The sequence below is a fragment of the Aspergillus mulundensis genome (assembly GCF_003369625.1).
Source record: "Aspergillus mulundensis strain DSM 5745 chromosome Unknown scaffold_10, whole genome shotgun sequence".
Classification (NCBI taxonomy): Eukaryota; Fungi; Ascomycota; class Eurotiomycetes; order Eurotiales; family Aspergillaceae; genus Aspergillus; species Aspergillus mulundensis.
This window is the reverse complement of record NW_020797898.1, coordinates 1,339,210-1,357,190: the sequence shown is the minus strand read 5'-3', so window position 1 is coordinate 1,357,190 and position 17,981 is coordinate 1,339,210. Positions and strand designations below refer to the sequence as shown.

At 51.3% G+C, this 17,981-nt stretch overlaps 6 protein-coding genes across 6 annotated transcripts; 4 read left to right on the top strand and 2 right to left on the bottom strand.

The window, feature by feature from the left end:
* Nucleotides 1-826: 826 nt before the first annotated feature.
* Nucleotides 827-3,107, top strand: DSM5745_08827 (uncharacterized protein; the record flags this gene model as incomplete). The annotated part of the gene is made up of 4 exons (XM_026750843.1): nt 827-1,183; nt 1,236-1,399; nt 1,445-2,284; nt 2,330-3,107. The coding sequence occupies 4 exons, from the start codon at nt 827-829 to the stop codon at nt 3,105-3,107; spliced, it is 2,139 nt and encodes a 712-aa protein (XP_026600856.1).
* A 1,292-nt stretch (nt 3,108-4,399) lies between these two features.
* DSM5745_08826 (F-box protein) lies at nt 4,400-6,562 on the top strand (the record flags this gene model as incomplete). The annotated part of the gene is made up of 5 exons (XM_026750842.1): nt 4,400-5,169; nt 5,231-5,601; nt 5,653-6,030; nt 6,087-6,190; nt 6,254-6,562. The coding sequence occupies 5 exons, from the start codon at nt 4,400-4,402 to the stop codon at nt 6,560-6,562; spliced, it is 1,932 nt and encodes a 643-aa protein (XP_026600855.1).
* Nucleotides 6,563-7,174: 612 nt separating this feature from the next.
* Nucleotides 7,175-8,979, bottom strand: DSM5745_08825 (putative Na/H antiporter; the record flags this gene model as incomplete). Its single annotated transcript, XM_026750841.1, has 4 exons — nt 7,175-7,961; nt 8,008-8,090; nt 8,141-8,814; nt 8,862-8,979. The coding sequence occupies 4 exons, from the start codon at nt 8,977-8,979 to the stop codon at nt 7,175-7,177; spliced, it is 1,662 nt and encodes a 553-aa protein (XP_026600854.1).
* Nucleotides 8,980-9,130: 151 nt separating this feature from the next.
* Nucleotides 9,131-10,757, bottom strand: DSM5745_08824 (RNA-DNA hybrid ribonuclease; the record flags this gene model as incomplete). Its single annotated transcript, XM_026750840.1, has 5 exons — nt 9,131-9,202; nt 9,248-9,370; nt 9,482-9,854; nt 9,907-10,486; nt 10,562-10,757. The coding sequence occupies 5 exons, from the start codon at nt 10,755-10,757 to the stop codon at nt 9,131-9,133; spliced, it is 1,344 nt and encodes a 447-aa protein (XP_026600853.1).
* A 1,720-nt stretch (nt 10,758-12,477) lies between these two features.
* Nucleotides 12,478-13,761, top strand: DSM5745_08823 (uncharacterized protein; the record flags this gene model as incomplete). The annotated part of the gene is made up of 2 exons (XM_026750839.1): nt 12,478-13,461; nt 13,525-13,761. The coding sequence occupies 2 exons, from the start codon at nt 12,478-12,480 to the stop codon at nt 13,759-13,761; spliced, it is 1,221 nt and encodes a 406-aa protein (XP_026600852.1).
* A 1,819-nt stretch (nt 13,762-15,580) lies between these two features.
* Nucleotides 15,581-17,489, top strand: DSM5745_08822 (uncharacterized protein; the record flags this gene model as incomplete). Its single annotated transcript, XM_026750838.1, has 3 exons — nt 15,581-16,321; nt 16,377-16,915; nt 16,997-17,489. 3 exons carry the CDS (start codon nt 15,581-15,583, stop codon nt 17,487-17,489), a joined length of 1,773 nt encoding a protein of 590 aa, XP_026600851.1.
* Nucleotides 17,490-17,981: the final 492 nt, after the last annotated feature.

Here is a 17,981-nt window from a genome sequence, read left to right as displayed (position 1 = left end):
CGCCGATGAGGAAAATGACAGGGAGATGCCAGGGTGCATTGTCTATCCCGATGATTCGGCAACAGCTGCCGCGGGGTCGAGGATGAATGGGCAGGTGTGAGTTCAGACTCTCGTCCCGTCTTTGCCTTTATTAACTGGTAAACTAGAGGCTTGTTGGGAAGCGTGTCCGGATCACGAGTTCCAGGAATCCGTATGTCTGGCACATGCCGAACAGGACTCATTGTCAAGGGAGAGCGTAAAGAGGTCTATTTGGTGGCATGCATGGGGCACAGGACCTATCTGCACTGGTTAGTGCTGTGATTGTACATGAAAGCCCTACCAAGCTAGATAGGAGATTACAGAGTGCATCTTGGACAAGTCCTGCTTGCGGGAATACTGATAGCTGATTGAGTTCATACATACTCTGTAGATATGCTACAAATCCTAGTTACGGTAGAGTCATTGAGGTCCACTTCCAACGAATCAGTACCTACGTACTACCTACTTATCCTCCTCCACTTTCCTGCGTCCACGCTTGGGCCAATGCCTAAAATTATGCCAGGAGGCCCAGGACTGACTGGGTCGCCAATCACTGCCAATTGGCGTTCAAACTTGCAGTATCAAAGACTGATCTAATTGGCTGGCAGCATGGGGCCGTTTTGTTAGTCTTCTTCTTCAGGCTTCAGCCATCCTTGGCCTGCGGCTCAGCACTCCACACGGTCAAACCGCCAAAGTCATGGTATTTGAAGAAATCTGCTATATGACTACCTCCTTGCTCATTCCTCATCATGCTCATGTTACTTTCTTTTCCCAGGCCGATGCCAGGGCTACCTGACCAGCACCAAGAATGCCTAAGGTTTCCACCCTCAGCATCTTCAAACTCATCACTCTACGACGAAAACACGACCTATTGCCACTGAAGGACGATAATGTGGATGACACCAAACTGCCAGAGCCCCACAAACCTGGCAGGTTTGCAGGATGGAAGGGGACACTATATCTCGGCTCCATCGCCGCCTTTACAGCCCTGATCCTCAACCTGATCATGGTCTGCTGGGCTTCAACGCGCCCGCGACATTCAGACGAGGGCGGGTCGGTCCTATATGCAGGCGACTGTAATCAAACGAAGCATATCAGCACGGGCATCCATCTTGTGATCAATATACTGAGTACCGGGTTGTTGAGTGCGAGTAATTATGCGATGGTATGCTTGCTCTCCGTTTCAATCATCCAACTGCTAACGCTGACACTGTTAGCAATGTCTAAGTGCGCCAACCCGACAGGACGTGGACCGCGCCCACGCGAAGAACAAGTGGCTCGATATCGGTGTACCAAGCGCACGGAATCTCGTTAGCATACCGACGCTGCGATCGATGCTCTGGTTGTGTCTTGTTGCTTCCTCTGTGCCGCTGCATCTATTGTATGCTTTGCCTCCTCCTATTTGAAATCAGACCTAACTTGCCAGTTACAACTCGACGGTCTACTCCACGATATCTGCAAACGGATACGATGTCTTTGTTGCGAACTCGAGCTTTACCTCCCTCACGCCCTCCGATGTATCGACAGTCTATGACCAAGAGGGAATGAAATGGGATGGGAACGGTTACGTCTCCGCGATGAGCATCATGTCGTGGGCACAGGCCGGGAACCTGACGCGGATGACGCCCGAGGAATGTATCTCGGCGTATGCGACATCGTGGCAATCCAAGCACGGCAGTGTAGCTCTCATCAGCAGCGCATTCAACGGCTCGATGTCTGCCATCCAGCTCCTTGAACGGCAATTGGCGCCCTGGGTCGGTGATAGCGAAGAGGATCCCTTTGGGTGGATATGCGATGAACAGCCGAGCCTTACCGGGACTCCAGCTCCAGACCACCGCTGCCAATACTACGTCGGTGAAGTGAAGTCCAAAGCTGGCTCAAGCTGGGTGGTCAGGGGGTACGAGGTTGAGTATTGTCTCGTCCAGAAAACCACGGAGAAATGTACGTTGGAGTTCAGTCTGCCGTTGGCGATTGTGGTCATTACGACGAATCTGGTCAAGGCTGTCTTGATCGTCCTGGCGAGTTTTGTCCTGGGTGTAGCTCCGCTGTTGACGGTTGGGGATGCGATTGCCTCGTTTCTGAAAGTGCCGGATGAGTCGACAAGGGGGAGATGTCTTCTCACGCGAGATATGGTTCTAAAGGAGAGACGACGGCTGTTGACGTACCAATCCTACTCCCCTCCACCAAGCCCCCAAAAATACAGCTCCAGACGAAGACGCCGATGGTCCTCCTTATCCACAGCCCGATGGATATTCGCTATTTTCACGTAAGCCCTCCACGCCCTACACAATGCCCCATCTAACAACCCCAGATCTATCTCCTCAATTGCTGTCACCCTCGCCCTCCTAGCCTACGGCTTCCACCGCATAACCCTCACCTCCTCCACCGACGGCATCTGGACATCGGGCCTCGCAGTCGTCGACACCCGCACAATGATCAACACAATAAACTGGCCCTCCAGCCTAATCATCAACACGCTCATCGCCAACACGCCCCAGCTCATCTTCTCCGCCTTCTACTTCACCCTCAACAGCATCCTCACAACCATGGCCCTATCCACGGAATGGAACGCCTTCTCCATATCCCGCAAAGGACTCCGCGTCTCAACACCACCGCAGGGTTCCCAGCGCACGACGCATTTTCTTTCCCTGCCATACCGCTATAGTATCCCGCTCCTCGGGGTCTCGGCGATCCTGCACTGGCTCATGTCGCAGAGTATCTTCCTGGTAAGGGTGCTGGCGCGAGACTCGCACATTGTAAGGTTTGGGAATCGAGATACAACAACGATTGGGTACTCGCCGCCGGCTATTGTTGCGGGGCTGTGTGTTGGTGTGCTTCTGCCGCTGGGCGTGTTGGGGTTTGGCGCGCGACGGTTCAAGTCGGGTATGCCTGTTGCCGGAAGCTGTAGTCTTGCTATTGCGGCTGCTTGTCATCCTAGGGTGGAGAAGGGAGGCGACGGTAAGGATGGGCTGGGGATTGAGTACGCACGGTTGAAATGGGGTTTTGAGGTTGAGGCTGGGGAGACAGGACACTGCACGTACTCCGCCTCCCCGGTTTATCTACCTGGGGATGGCGAGTTGTATCAATGAGCTACGGAAATCTGACTCGTTAATCGTGGAGGAACTCCTGATAGCCGGATGATGCATCATAGCGTCCGAGTCTGCTGTATCCTGTTAACGGGAGAAGAGAGGCCGTGCGCTGTTATGGCTGCTTACCCCAGCCCTAGCCCAGGGATCAGGGCTACGCTGACTTAAAACTACACTTCTGTACTGGTCCTCTTGGTTTACCGCTTATCCGAAAAGTATTACACCTACCCTACCAGCCTCGGGATTTGTTAAATGTCATAGAGTCCTTCCTAAAAGCTACACCTCAAAGAGTGCTATTGTACTTGGCATTGCTGTGATGGCGTGGGGTTGCAAAGGCATTGCAATTGTCCATGGTCCATTCGAGCCCTTCTGAAGGCGCAATGGGTTCTGCACCTACGATGTTGAATGGCCTGTGTATGACTATTTTGGTGAAGGCTTTCTTACACTTGTCAAACTTATCCTCCTAGCGTGAACAAACAAAAGCCGAGGTGGAGGTCATCCAGCAAACACATAGTCATGTCTACCCAGTTATGAGCAGGTCCATGCATGTTCAACAGCCTCGGCCATTTACAAGAGAAGGGCACCTAGATGACGAGGGTGAAAGCGCTCTCATTCTCTAAGGATCTGAGATGAGAACTCGCTTAGTACTAGTAGTAGGTATCTATCGTGGGTCTAGGGTGGGTCACGTGAGTCTGACGTCGCTGCCAACCCAACACCAGGATAGATTTGGTTTTGATCATTGATCAGAATATGTCTAACGGATGGCAATGGGAGGACCTACAAACTTTAGGGTGCTTTGAGTGTGTGAACACTATAAATCAGGTCTCGCATCAATTACCTGGCATATCTCTGTCCTTGTAATATTATGCCTGACTACGATAGTAATTTGCCCTCAACAGGCCGTTCACGCACATCTCCATTACTATCATACCATCCCCTTCTACCTTTCCAATATCTACAACACTTCTCAAGCTCAACCAGTTTCTAACGCTAATCGCATTCCCCCCGACAGCATCTACGATAACACCCACCCGCTACTGTTAGCAATGCGTGATTTCGGCAGTTGTGTCGAGCTTGTAGCGGCCGATATTCTAGGCAACGAAAGGTGTGGGCGGAATAGCTCGGAAAGCATCGATGACTCAAAGTAAAAAGCTTGTGCGGTGGACGGTTCGGAGTGAATGCCCGGGGGGCGAAGTATATCTGACTCAAAGAAGGGTTAGTTAGTATCATGCTGTCTCCGGGCCTCTTCTTCCATACATTTGGGCATCAATTCAATCATCGTGGTTGTAGCGGAAATGAACACGACGTCAGTTCTCGACATCCCAGAGCTTCTGGAGACGATCCTTCTCCATGTCGAGATACGAACCTTGCTCGTCTCCGCCCAGCGAGTATCACGGACTTGGCGTGCCCTCATCAAAGCCTCTAGCCCTCTGCAAGAGAAACTATTCTTCAAGCCATCGAAGCCCATCGGCAACCGAGTGCCACTTCGAAATCGGAACCCGTTTTTAGAGACTGATCTATGGCCTCTCCTGCATGCTCTGGAAAGAGTCCATCGGCACGAGATATCCTGCATCGGTCAGCGAGAACAGGAATATCTTTTTCATGAAGAAGCTAGCTGGAGACAGATGCTGCTCCAGCAGCCCCCCACCTCGACATTAGCGGTTATCACATACCTGACGAGCCATCGATCGATGTCTACTCATGCCCATTGTCACTTGAATGATGGGGATCTTCGTATGCATGATCTGGAGCGGGGAGTCAAGGAACTCGCACTAAGCGTGGACAAACACGCAACTTGGACTTGGAACTCGAATCTGATGTTGGAGATATTGGCTTCGCTGGAAAGAGAATCAATGGTTAAAGCTTTGTCCCAGGAGCAGGACTATGATCTGGTTCTGTTCACTTCTGGACAGCGGCAGCAGAGGTTTCTGGAATCACTAGGAAAGTTGGAAACCAAAGAGGTGGAGTATAATATCCCACCAATTCCCAGGGCTTGTTTGATCAATCAAAAATACCGCAAGTGGAAAGAGAAAAGCCCGAGGGGGACTCGGCTCGATTACTGCTAGTGCGTCAGGCCCCGTTCTGTTGTGTTGTGTTATGGATGGCTGATCTCAAGTCTTAACTAGCAACTCTCCCTTCAACACTCCTCCTACTTATACCGTTCCCTCCATTTCCCTTGGTCTTCCAACCATTCACTCCCTCAAAATGTCGTCCTCTCACGATCTCCGCAAGAAACTGTCAATGACCTTTTCCGCAATCTCGCCTTTCCGCATGATGAAGTTGATGGCCAAGTTTGTGGCGAAAGCCAGAGGCCGCCCAGAGTTCGAGCACGAAGTGGCTGAATATGACGCACTCAAATCCGACCACCACACAGTCGCTGTCGGAGACCTCACTGAAAAAGATGTGGAAGAGACTTACTTTGGCATTAAACAAGGCGGGACAACGACGCTGTGGCAGTTGCACGAGTCGCAAAAACGAGAGATACCTCAGTTGCTAGGTAAGTATTTTCTGTTCCATGACTCTCCCTCTTTAACACATTGAATATTAGATCAGGTTCTAGCACGCTTTGATAGAGCCACCAAGCGCTCCATCAATAACGAGGCTCTCATCCATGGTAGACTCGCGGCGATACTCCTCCTTACCCTTGCAGACGAGCAGGATCTCCGCGAGCCAAAATCCCCCGCCCAGGGTGCTTCCACCGACAGCAGAGCCTCGATGGATCCCATGAGCTCTGTGTTTTGGTCTTACGAAACTTATCTCTCGATTGATGTTACAGTCGCTGACCAGGTCACTACCATCCATGGTAATTCCGATTACACCTTGTTTTACGGGGAGCCCAAATCCACGGAGACAAACCTTGTGTGTGTGGAGGCCAAGAAGAAAGGATCCGCAGGCGAGGGTCAATGGCAGCTCCTTGGCTATATGTGTAAGATTATGTTCTTGCAATCCAATACTAGGGGCTAACACACTGTCAAGCTATAGTTCATCGCACCCGGGAAGCTCTCGGAAAGGCAAAGAAGGGAGTATACGGCCTTGCGACTGATTCCTTTGAGTTCCAATTTTACTGTATTCAAGAGGACAGTACGGTATGTATACCCAGCCGGCCTCTTGCTCTTATATGATGCTGTGCCTAACTGGTCCAAATACAGTGGTCCAGGAAAACCTTGTACTGGGGCCATACCGAAGATGAAAATCGTCTCATCATCTCGTACTTGGCCAGGATCCTGAACGACGCCGCCGCCCTCTCGCCGTCAGCTACTAGAGCATCCGCCAATTTGCAAAAGCTACTGGAAGAGCCTAGGAAGTTCAGTGTCCCTAGCGCAAAAAAGAAGCGTAAGAGTGGTCAAGCACCCATTGACGAGGACGAGGACGAGGACGAGGACGAGGGCGAGGGCGAGAGCGAGGGCAAGGGCAAGGGCAAGGGCAAGGGCAAGGGTAAGGGCAAGGGACGCAAGTGAAACAGGAATCGGATGGTTCCGTTGTTCCAGTGAATGTTCTTATTGCCTTGACTGCTCGTGGTGCAGGGCAAGCAGACTAAGTAAATGTTAGGAGCGCTATAGCCTCATTGTTGAGATGATCTGCGCATGCATCTGTGATGTAATCTTTGAGTCCACTGCAGCACTGCTAAGGCTTCGCATAATGAGACACTTATTGTAGGGTCTATTGTTCGTCGCCCATTTACAATACCTACGCACAGACCTCGGGACTTCAGACATGTATGCTTAGAGATGATAGATGCCCTTACTAAAGGTAAAGGATAAACAATGTAGCTAGAAGTCTCTTATATTGCTTTGTGTACTAAAAGCCAGTTCTAGAGTTAGATAAAAAGTTTTATATCGGCCACCGCTAGAATATTAGTAGTAGCCCGGGCCCTGGTGGCCCTAGGGCCCGGGGGTCTCAGGCACCTACTTCCAGCAGCCCTAGGGTGTCCCAAGAGCATTACTTCATATCCATCGACATCCCCTTCTGCTACCACTTCAGGTCCTACAGCACCTCTCAACTTCAGTGGGACATACAATGCCACTACAAAACCGCCAAGCACATCAACTCCAAAGCCCATCAGCAAGCAGCTACTCGCTCCTCGCCGAATCCGCTTTCGTCTCCGTCTTTAACACCAGATTCACGGGCCTTGCCGGCTCCTCCCCAGCACCCGATCCAATCCTTGCGTCAGAAGAGGGCGACGCGGAACGAATAACGCTCCGTCCAATCTGGAACGCCAAAGGCTGCGGCGTATGCGAGCGGCTCGCAGTGGTAGGAAGGGAGGTATCGTGTCTCCTCGTGCGACGGCTCGTAGTCTCAACGTGGTCATGCGTCGCCGTGCTGTGTGTGTGCTGATTGCTGGTGAGCGGGATTGGTTCGTCGTTGGTGCTGGTGCTGATTGCCTGCGAGATCGTGCGCGGCAGGTGGTAGCCAGCTTTGGCGAAGGGAATGGAAAGGCCGTGCACGACTATGCTGCAGATGACGAGGAACCAGACGACAACTTCGATGGTGTCGGAGACTTGCTGCGCGTCGGCGCGGACTTCCTCGTTGACCGTAATGTTGGCCAGGTACTCCCTGCTCACGGAGAGGTAGAAGATTGCGCCGACTCCGATGGGACCGAAAAAGCCGACGAATGTCGTCTGGAACAGACTTTCGATCTGGTCGATGTACTTGTGCATGGCGAAAATAATGGGCATGCGGCGGACAAGCAGGATGAGTATTCCGAGGGGGATGAGGCGGTAAATGGGGATGACGTTATTTTCCAGAAAGAGGTGCCATGGACAGACGGCTCCGAACCACATGAAGACTGCCAAGTTGAGGAGCATATCAATAGTGGGCTGAAGCGAGTCGTCCATTGTCTCGAGGCGGAACCAGTCACTATTCGGTCAGCTTAACAGCAATCAGACGTTGATGGGAGGCGTACTCTTGCGTAAAGACATTCCCTGCAACGAAGCAAGCCAGGAGGTCATCTGTTCCGATCAATCCGCAGGTTCCAACGATGAAAAGCTAATCGCGGTCAGTTTCATTCAGCATCGCCGGCGGCTGCAGATGCTTACCGCAAGAGCAATAGCAAACACAAGGAAGCTCTCCCGGTCCACGTAGTGCTTCTCCTCCGCCCAATGTAGCAGTTCCCTAGATATCCAACCAACAGTGACTCCGTAACCAACGCTTAACAGAATGGTGTAAGCCCAGGTCTCGTAGAACCACAAGCCCATAGCTTTCCCTGCACCCCCGCTAAATCCCTCACCACCCATACCAGTGTACTGGATGAGGTAAAGAGCGAAGAAAAGAAAGGGATACCCCAGCCCATCATTCGCCCCCGACTCGGCAATGATAATCCGCTGCAGCGGCTGAGGAACATTCTTATCTGCAAACTTGCCCTTGACAATCGAGTTCGAAAGCACAGGATCAGTCGGTGTAACACAGGCCCCAACAGCAAGCGCGTGCAGAAACGAAAAATTCGGAACCAGGGCCCAGATCACTAGAGCGCTGCACATCCACATGGCGGCCATTCCAGGCCCCAGCAGCAGCGAGAGGCTCTTCCATTCGAGCTGCAGGTACCGCTTCGGAAGCTGCACGCCGGCTAGGACGAGCTGGACGCCGAGAACCAGCCTTGTGAAACACAGCGTGATCTGGTCTAGATTTTGGTCCGTGCCAAGCGCGTAGTCGAGCGGTCGGATGAAATTGGCCGCATGCGGGGAGAATGCTACTCCGGCCAGCAGTGAGATCACTGTCTAATTAGTGGAGGAATTGATAGCCAGAAGGTGGAGTACGAACAAGCCTCGGAGAGATAAAATCTCTCTTTGAACAGGTACGAGACCAGACCGAAGATGGAGATGAAGCCTCCCAATGTCGCACAGACGATGTTAAAGTTGATCAAAGATAACGTGGGCATGGTGCACAACCCCGCAATTCAATCGGTATGTATATATATGATACAAAATCCCGGAGCTGAGCAATTAGCAGAATTCCCCGATTGCTCGACTTCCAAGACTCACGGAAGATGGAACGGTCAGGTTATTGCAGGCGTGTGTTATTCAATCATTCTAAGGAGCCGGAGTTTCAAAAGTTTGAGGACCAAACTTTGTCTCATCGAATATCTCAAGAGATACGAGTGCCTATAAAGAATATGGATGATGATCTGGAGCCAAGATAGATCTGACTGGAGCAACGTGGTGGGAGAAAAAGTCTGGATCCCGGGCACTCAAAACTTGGAGCTTGACCTGCTTGGCCTGCTTGGCCCTGGATGACTCAACCGGGAACCCCGAGCCGATAGCCGCGATAAGCTTGTAGTTTTGAATACATATTAATCGACACACTTGATGCTTGCAGATAAATGATAAAAGATACAGTCGCTTGTTATGCAGTCCCGTTTCTACTCAGAAGTCTCATCATACGCCCAGCTCCGACATTCCCCTTTGCGCTCCATTCACCGCGAGACGATCAGCTGCTTCATTTCCAGGATCCGCAGCATGTCCCTTGACCCATTCGAACAGAGTCCTGACTCGGAGCTCCGCACGCTCTTCAATCTTGCTCAGGATAGACTCAACTAGGTCCTTATTCTCCACGGGTTTTTTGTCCGCCGTCATCCAATTGTTGGTTCGCCACTTTTGGAACCACAGGGTCACGCAATTGATCGCATACTGACTGTCAGTGACAATGGTCACATCTCGGTGTCGGGGAGCGATGTCAAGAGCGCGCAGGATCGCTGTAAGCTCGGCGCGCTGGTTCGTTTGACGGCTGCCTTTGAGAGGCTCTGAGACGTTTCTGCTGGGGAAAGGCTCGTTAGTAGGTATTCACTTATCATGTAGGGGAGACAAACCGTGAGTCGCCGGGTCCAAAGTACACCCCCACACCGGCCATTGCTTGCACTCTTCCATTCTTCAGCGAACTACCATCGGTATAGATACGAAGCATCCCTGGCGGACCTTTCGGTTGGGTCTTGGTAGCGGCTTTCTGCTCTTCTGACTTGTAAACAATCTTGCCAGTCTTTGGATCGAGCAGGACGTTGGGATCAAATCCATCCTCCGCACCGGGGGGTAAGGGACCCTCGCCCGGCTCAAACGTGGTCCCTTGCTGATCTTTCGGTGCATCGCTGGTCAAGCCGGGGGCCCCGGGCAGCTTTGTGTCTGTAGATGAAGCGAACTGAACGGGCTGTCCGCCTAGTTTCACAAATTCTTCCGCTTCCTCTCTGGTGGAAAACTTCTTGTAGCGGGGTTTCTGAAAACCTCTTATTTGATCTTGCGCATTGGCCCAGTTGGTGTACACCCCTGGTTTGTGTCCTCGTTGGATCGCGTAGAATCTCGTCGGCTCCGCGCTTAGCGGCGACGCGCCCCGCGACGCCGGAGGTTTGGCGCCGGTTAAAAATGCGTTCGCCTCTTCGATGCTCGGAAACCCTTGAACTAATGAGAACCGGAAGTTATTGACTGATCTCAGATATTGAAAGCAAAGGGTGCTTCTCCGTCATGATCACTCACAAACTGCGCCTTTGAAGCCCGTCACCTGGGCCAAGCAATCTTTCCACTCATAGTAGATGCCCGGCTGATATCCCGCTTTAACAGCATAGTATTTCCCAGCAGAGCCTCGCTTGCGTTTGGTACCAGCAGCCGCGGGCGGCGACTTTGATTTTGTGGCGGCGGGACCTGGTGTCGGAGAAGGTGTGGGCTCGTTCATGTTGCGCGGGGAGGGAAGGGCGGGGAGAGTATTTTCCGCCGTGGTCAAACAGGAAAATGGCGACGAGAACGCGATGGGAGGTAGGACTGGAAGAGAAGCCGGCCTTAGTCGGGTCGTGTGAGAATTTTCAAGGGCGAATCGAGGGATAGGAGGATTTCCTGGCCTGCAGCTGAAAAGGGAACCCCTGGGCCCCAGCTGCGGTAAGCTATACGGACGCGTGGTGGAATATGGGATAGAAACACTGGACTCGTCGATGGAATAAGGAAGAGGAGAGTCTGGTAGTGGTCGATTGAGAAAGGGCGCTGCAGAAAAGTTGGGGCGGAGGGGTGGAGGTGCGCTCTGGGGTCCCGGCTTGGGGGGGTGGTCTGTGGATTCGGATTTGCGGTCAGTTGACTGAGAGTGCACAACATGGCCGGAGACCAGAGCCTACCTTGCGTATAATCCAGAAGCTTATCCAAGTCCATTCCGATTAGTTTTGCGACTTTGAAGTCACTGGAGTCTGCTATTTCTAATCCATAGGTAGTGTGCAGTGTATATATCTTTGCAACCCCTCTTCTCCGCCGCTGCTTCCCCTCTTTCCCCCAATGCTCCACGCCCCGATCCTTTGTTCGTTCCATGGTATGTTAATTGCCTTTATCACATTAAATATGTTGGAGACGCCCTTCACACCTATCCGGATGTACTCAGTTTATACCCCTAAGCGCTCAAGATTATCTTTCAAGCCCTAATGCCATGTTCAGCCGTCCTTCAGCTCCCCGAAAGCTTGATCGAATAAAAGTAGACATACAAAAGACAAATACTCGAAGCGTCCTAGGTCGCCCTGTTGTATCACGGCCGACATCAAGCAAGCGGAATTCGTTTCAGTCATCAGAGTTACTACATGCTTGATGGAGAATGGAAAGGGAAGGCTGCACTCTTTGGCATGGGCCGGACAAAAAGAGCACTTTATCTGGAGACATCATCGTCACTTAAGGTCTCAACCTGAGACATCCAGATACTACAAACCTATTGTCTTGCTAACTATCAAGGATCTGGATTGTTTGACACTGCTGCGTTTGCAACAAAAGACCATAGCAACAGCCATGGAGCAAACCGTTCTGGGCCAGATTACTGCGAAGCTCTAGAGACCTAGCAGCACAAGGAATAAAACGCTCCCTGTAGGTTATATGTTTGTCCCCTCGTTCCACGAGCAAAGCCCGGAGCATCGGCCAAGAGGGATGGAGCTGGGAGAGCTGGTTGACTATTCACGACATCATTACCTGCTTACATTGTTAAATCACAGAACTGAGCAATACAACGGATACCTGAGGGGTTTCTCTATGATTATGAAACTTCTTTCTTCTCTGCAGCTTCTGTAAGTTAGAGCTCTCACTTGCCAGTGAATCATTCTACCCACCTTGTTTGTTAGAGTGAGGCAGCGCTATCTCAAGCGTCTTCAGCTCGGTGGCAGTTACTTCAGAGAACAAGACTAATAAAGCATCAGCAATACGGAGTTTCAAGCTGGTATCTCGCCTGAGCAAGGATTTACCGTGTCCTCGCGTTCGACTCTGTAGAACACCGGCTACCTATGAGGTTGAGAACAGTCAGATCAGTATAGGCTCCTCCCTTCTCCCGTGCCTTGACAGTTCATATCCATGAGCTCTGAAAGCTGACAATGTTGCATTGAAGGTTGTCATTCTCGCCTGCGAACACACGCGTCAGACCAGACGGCTATACCAAGATGGAGCGCTACCCCAAGAATACACACACCAAGCGCAGGCGCGAAGAGTCTCCGTTGCTCGACACAATCGACCCTGCTCTCCTGATGAAGAAGCCCAAAACCGATCATGAGATAAGCCTCATGGATCTTCCCTACGCCAGCCCTACCCCTACGGTTAATACCTCAAAAATTGAGCTAAACATCGGCCAGAGCTTTATGGCTCTCTCTTCCACCGGCCCTACCGGAGTCAACGAGGTCGACTACATACGTGGTCTTGTCAAGAAGCCGGAGCTGGAAACTGACACTGACCTTATGACCTTCCTCTACACTGGCCTTGATTCTCTCGAAGCCTCGAATTTGAGATTCAACCCGGGCGACATGGACGACACAGACTCCACACCCGGCCCCGAAGATATCACTATCGATCTCGCCGCCATCAACCGCAACACCCGCCGTCCTTCCACTGGCCCCGCGCCGAATCCCCTGTCTCCAGCAAACTGGAAGGTCCACTTCGGCGACGAGAAGATCCTGGCTGAGAGGCTCTGGGCTACCATGCTCATCCAGAACGTGGACGGCATCAAGGATCTCGTCAAGGAGGGAGCTACACCCATGACATCCACCCAGTTCGGCGGCCATGCAATTGACATGGCTGTCAGAATGGAGAATGCGGCCATGGTTCGTGCTCTCCTTCCGAACCGCGATGCCCTGCGCAAGTACGGACACCGCGCCCTTCTCGTTGCGGTGAACAACAACTCCATGGAGATGATGACGGCTTTGTTGAACATGGGAATGCGCGAGCTCCTTGCCGCCGACGAGACCGCGAAGATCATTGTCTACGGCCATACCTGCAAGCACGGGACCCCGGAGATGATCGATACACTCAGCGCGCAAGGACCGTGGTTTAGCTGGAAGGCGTACTGGCATTGGTGCCTCCGCCTTTCCGATCAAACCAAAAAGGGTGCAAACGGAAACAAGGTCTGGGAGCTGAAGGAGGAATATATGGAGGTGTGCTATGCCCATTCCGTCCTAACTTGGCAACACAATACCAATCAGGGCTAACCTTCCCAGCGCGAGATGAACAAGAGACCCCTCATGAACAGAAACGACGTAATCGACACCTGGCACGAAGCGCAGGAGCTCCCGGCCCTGCATCAGGTCATGCGCATCCACTGCAACGCCAATCCGAACAACAACATCGACGACCTGTACTGGACCGAGTACTACAATCCGACCAAGTACTTGAACCCCGTGAAGCGGGCCCCAGCCGAGTACGTCCGCCGCCGCACCGGTTTCTGGGATATGTGATATGTTCTGGAGAAGTACAATCATGCATTGAGCTTGCTCATGGCGCTGCATTTGCACATTCTTCAAATCGAGATGGGAGGTAATGGACATACGATGTGACATTTGATTTGAGAGATCTTACGGCTCTGTACTCGACTGGTGCTGCATGTTAGCGATCTATGGCCTAAGTAGGAATGAGTGCATTTGGATTGTTGCTGGGCGCATGTATCCGGGATTGAGGTCTACTTGGTTGTTTTCGCCGAGATCTCATAGGGCTCAGATACAGGAAATTACCATCTAAATCCTCTGGGATCTCATGACCTGGTCGCTCTTCAACCCCTAAATCAGGGACTAGCCCTTAGCAAAATCTTTAATCCCCTCATAGTTCACTATTTCAAGACTGTGCCATACAAGATGGTCTCATTGACGGAGGGTTGAGAATAGAAGCCTTCCCTCCTTCATCTTAGCTTTCTAGTCGCAATGCACACAGCCTTGGAGAACACAAACAGCATTGGCGCCAATTTCCGCTGAACTCGATCTACCGGAATTGGCTGAACGACTGCAGGGAAAGCAAAGCGAGGTGGGCCTCTAGACCGTTTGCTGTCTTTACTGATCTTGATAGCTTGCAGCTCGCAGAATAGTTCAACCAACCTCATCCCTTTATGCTCCTCAACTTCAAACCCCTGGAGAATTCCGAGAAGGAACTGGATAGCCTTTTCTTACTTCGCTCCCACATCCCCGTTCATTCGCTTAACCCAAGGACTTTCTTGGGTGGGAGTTCTCCGTGGCCATAAACCAAAGTCATGATCGGCCTGCAAAGGAACACCCAGAAGATTGGTAGCGGTCCAGCTCGATCGAGTTCAATTGGCGCTGCTGTGACGAGATATAAGACTGTTCGACTGCAAAGAAGGGGCTGTTACTGCGTTCGTGGATGGTGATAAGGGAACATACGTGGTGCAGTGGAAGAAGCGTTTAGCTAAGGCTTTAGGGACAAAGGAGAGTCTATTTGTAAGAGGACAGTGATTAGACTGCTGTCGTGGTAAAGCAGTTCAGGATACACTGGCGTCCTATTTTGTAATCCCAAGAGTAGTGGCCACTCACCTGCCCTTGCTATATCTACCTGACTTCGAACACTTGTCAGCTGGCATAAAGAAACTGAGATTCCCCTAGTTGACCTCAATTCGTAAGGTATACCGCGGTGATATTACCTCAGATACGGGAGATTCAGAGAGCCGGAAAGGCTTCCAATGCTAGTACGGTATTTCGTTTACGATCGTGGGTACTAGATATTGAGATGGATTTACTACAGACACCGTGTACCTTGATCAGCTGAAAGAGACCATCGCTATCTTTTACTCGTCCTTTCGTCACAAAAAGCTCAAAAGGCCCCAGTCTTTCAGAGCCCAACAGAAGGCACGGCCCTCTTCGGCTTCCTCCAGGCTCTCCTCTCAGATCAAGCACCAAATGACCACCCCTCGCTTTCCGCCATATCTCACATTAATCTTGTTTAGACCTCATGGGCAAGGCCCAATTCTGTTCCAACTGTCTTCTCTGCCAGGGACGCAAGGCCTACTAGCTCAATGGTAAGAGTCCCGTCACCATATAGAAAAGCCTCACCCAGGCCTCAGACTGCAGCCGCCGCCGCATCCCTCACTCAAGCTCCAACAAAAGGCCTCAGGGAGGTCTCACAACGCGCGCGAGTATCTCCTGAGTGAGCACGCGACGCGAACGCGACCATGGCAGAGAAAACGTCTCATTTCCCTTTTTCCTTCAACACAAGCATGTATACGCCTGATCCACTTCACTCTCACACCATTCTCTACTGCATCTCAATCCCCCCATGTCGCAAGTTACATATCCCAACCCAGAATACCCATGGGTCATCGACCTCCCCGACGATGACCCTGCCGTTGACCCGGACTGGGTCCGAGGCGAAACCCCTGAGTCAGGAACGGACTCATACATTGGAGCTATCATCGGAGACGAGCGATACTCAGACGTGATTTCTGAAATCTCGATAGACCTCAACACAAATATTTACGATGTTGGATATCTCGAGGATTTAAGTACGCCAAACCAGGAGATGGTTACTGTGTCGGACGAGGAACTCGGATGTTGGATCGGACCAGTCGTTGGATGGGAAGAGGACCGGGAACGAGAAATCCAGGATCAGAATGATGAAATGGAGCTGGTGGTTGACACAGGGCTTGATTCAGGAGCACTCTTTGAGTATGACTGCAATGTCGACAAGTCCAATATCGAAACACATCCTGAGGTAATGGTTGTTATACCAGCATACAAACCTACAGACTTGGACACGGAATCAGACACCAATATGGTATTGGAAATAGAAGACGAGACACATCTCGACAGGGAGATTCGAGAAGCTGTGGCACAGAATGTCTCCCGCGGAAGGTACGCCTGCTCTTCGTTGTCGAAGAGCCACAGGAGCAGGCTCAACTACGTCTACACGGGCACTCTAGCAAGGCCACTTGATAACGGGACGAAGACGGTGATCATAAAACATTCAGTCCCTTATATCTCTACGGTTAAGGAGCATGAGCTTACACAAGCTCGCAGTGTACGCTCTACCTACTCTGACGATAAGATACAGACGTGGATTAACACCACTCCAGATTTCAGAGGGGCTCGTCCTCAACAGCCTAGACCAATTTAGTCTTCGAGTGACCAACACTACTCTCCATAATCAGATATTTAAACTGAATATCCGGACACCGGAGCTATACCAGCTGAATTATGCTACACACACTCTCATGATGGAGCATCTCAAGAACTCCACTGACTTACAAACATTCTTGCTGAATTTGCCGTGCTTGAAGGATGAACGACTGTGGGCATGGGTTTTCCAGATTGGAGAAAGCCTAGGTCAATGGCTACGGCAGTTTCACAATTGGATGACGAAGGAGAGTCAGAAGACGGTAGCAGGAGAATTTGACACAGACATCAATAAAGAGATGGCCGGGTTTAGATTCCGTCTTAGTTATGAATGGCTTCCTCGCGCGATCGAAAAATACCCAAATATCCTGGGGAAGAAGAAGGGGACCAGAAAGATCATGGAGAAGCTGATGAAGGTGGCCCGCGAAGAGCTGGACAAGGATTTCCAGACCAAAGATGAGACAATTGGGCCTATTCATGGGGACTTCTGGGCGGGGAAGTATGTCATCCCTCCTTTCATCCCATACCTAACCCTAACCCACAACCAGCCTACGTACAAGGTTTAACTAACAATATCCAGTATTCTCCTGCCCTTGGACATCTTGCGACCGCCCGCAAAGAAGCCTTCTTTTGATCCCTGTTTCGACTTGGAAGCCAGGAATGCCCCTGCTTTTATGCCCGTTCCCGACTCCACAATCTTAATAACGGATTGGGAATTTGCTCAATACGGGCCTCGCGCGCTAGATATCGCCCAAATGGCAGCGGAGCTTTACATTGATTACCATATCTACGGGGTCGAGGCGGCAAAGGAAATGATAGAGGGCTTTATTCACGGTTATGACCATATAACCATGGAAATGTCCTGGAGGATTCTCCTCCACGTGGGCACTTACTTCATTGTCTGGGCGGCTGCTGCCGGGGACGGTGACCGAGAACCGTCCGAGGAAATTGCCAGAAAAAAGAGAAAGCTGGTTAAGCTGGGCAGGAGGCTCATTGTGAGAGGCTGGAGGCGGAGGCAGAAGCCCTTCTTCGGCGACTTCTGGAATTGTGTTTTCAGGGGGTATCCTGACTAGAAGAGCTTCACCTTGCCGTTTACTTGTCCGGAAGCATTGGGCTTTGCGCGAGCAGTCGACTGATGCGGACTGAACTGCTATGTTCGTTGACTTGGAGACCTGATGTCTCTTTCTCTTTGTGGATTTGGCACCGCGCATGCTGGATTGGAGCATGAGATATGGGGCGTTCTGCGGGCATGGACTTGGTTCGCCTGCGTGGAGGACATTGGACGATCCAAACGACCTTATGACTGTATGAGAGTATGGATTGAACGACATGACTGACGATGTGTGAGTTGGGAACAGAGGTATTTTCTTTCTTTTTTATTGCATCGGGATGGATATACAGCGTTTCGTTTTGTTTCTTTTCGGACCATTTACAGGACAGGACATAGGAGGCTGAGTTCCGCCTTATTGGACCCAGGGGCCTTATGCTAGTTCTTCAATACTTTGACATCCAGGAGACAGATAGTTGAACAGGGTCTTGCTTGCCTTGATAAGTCGGCCATCACA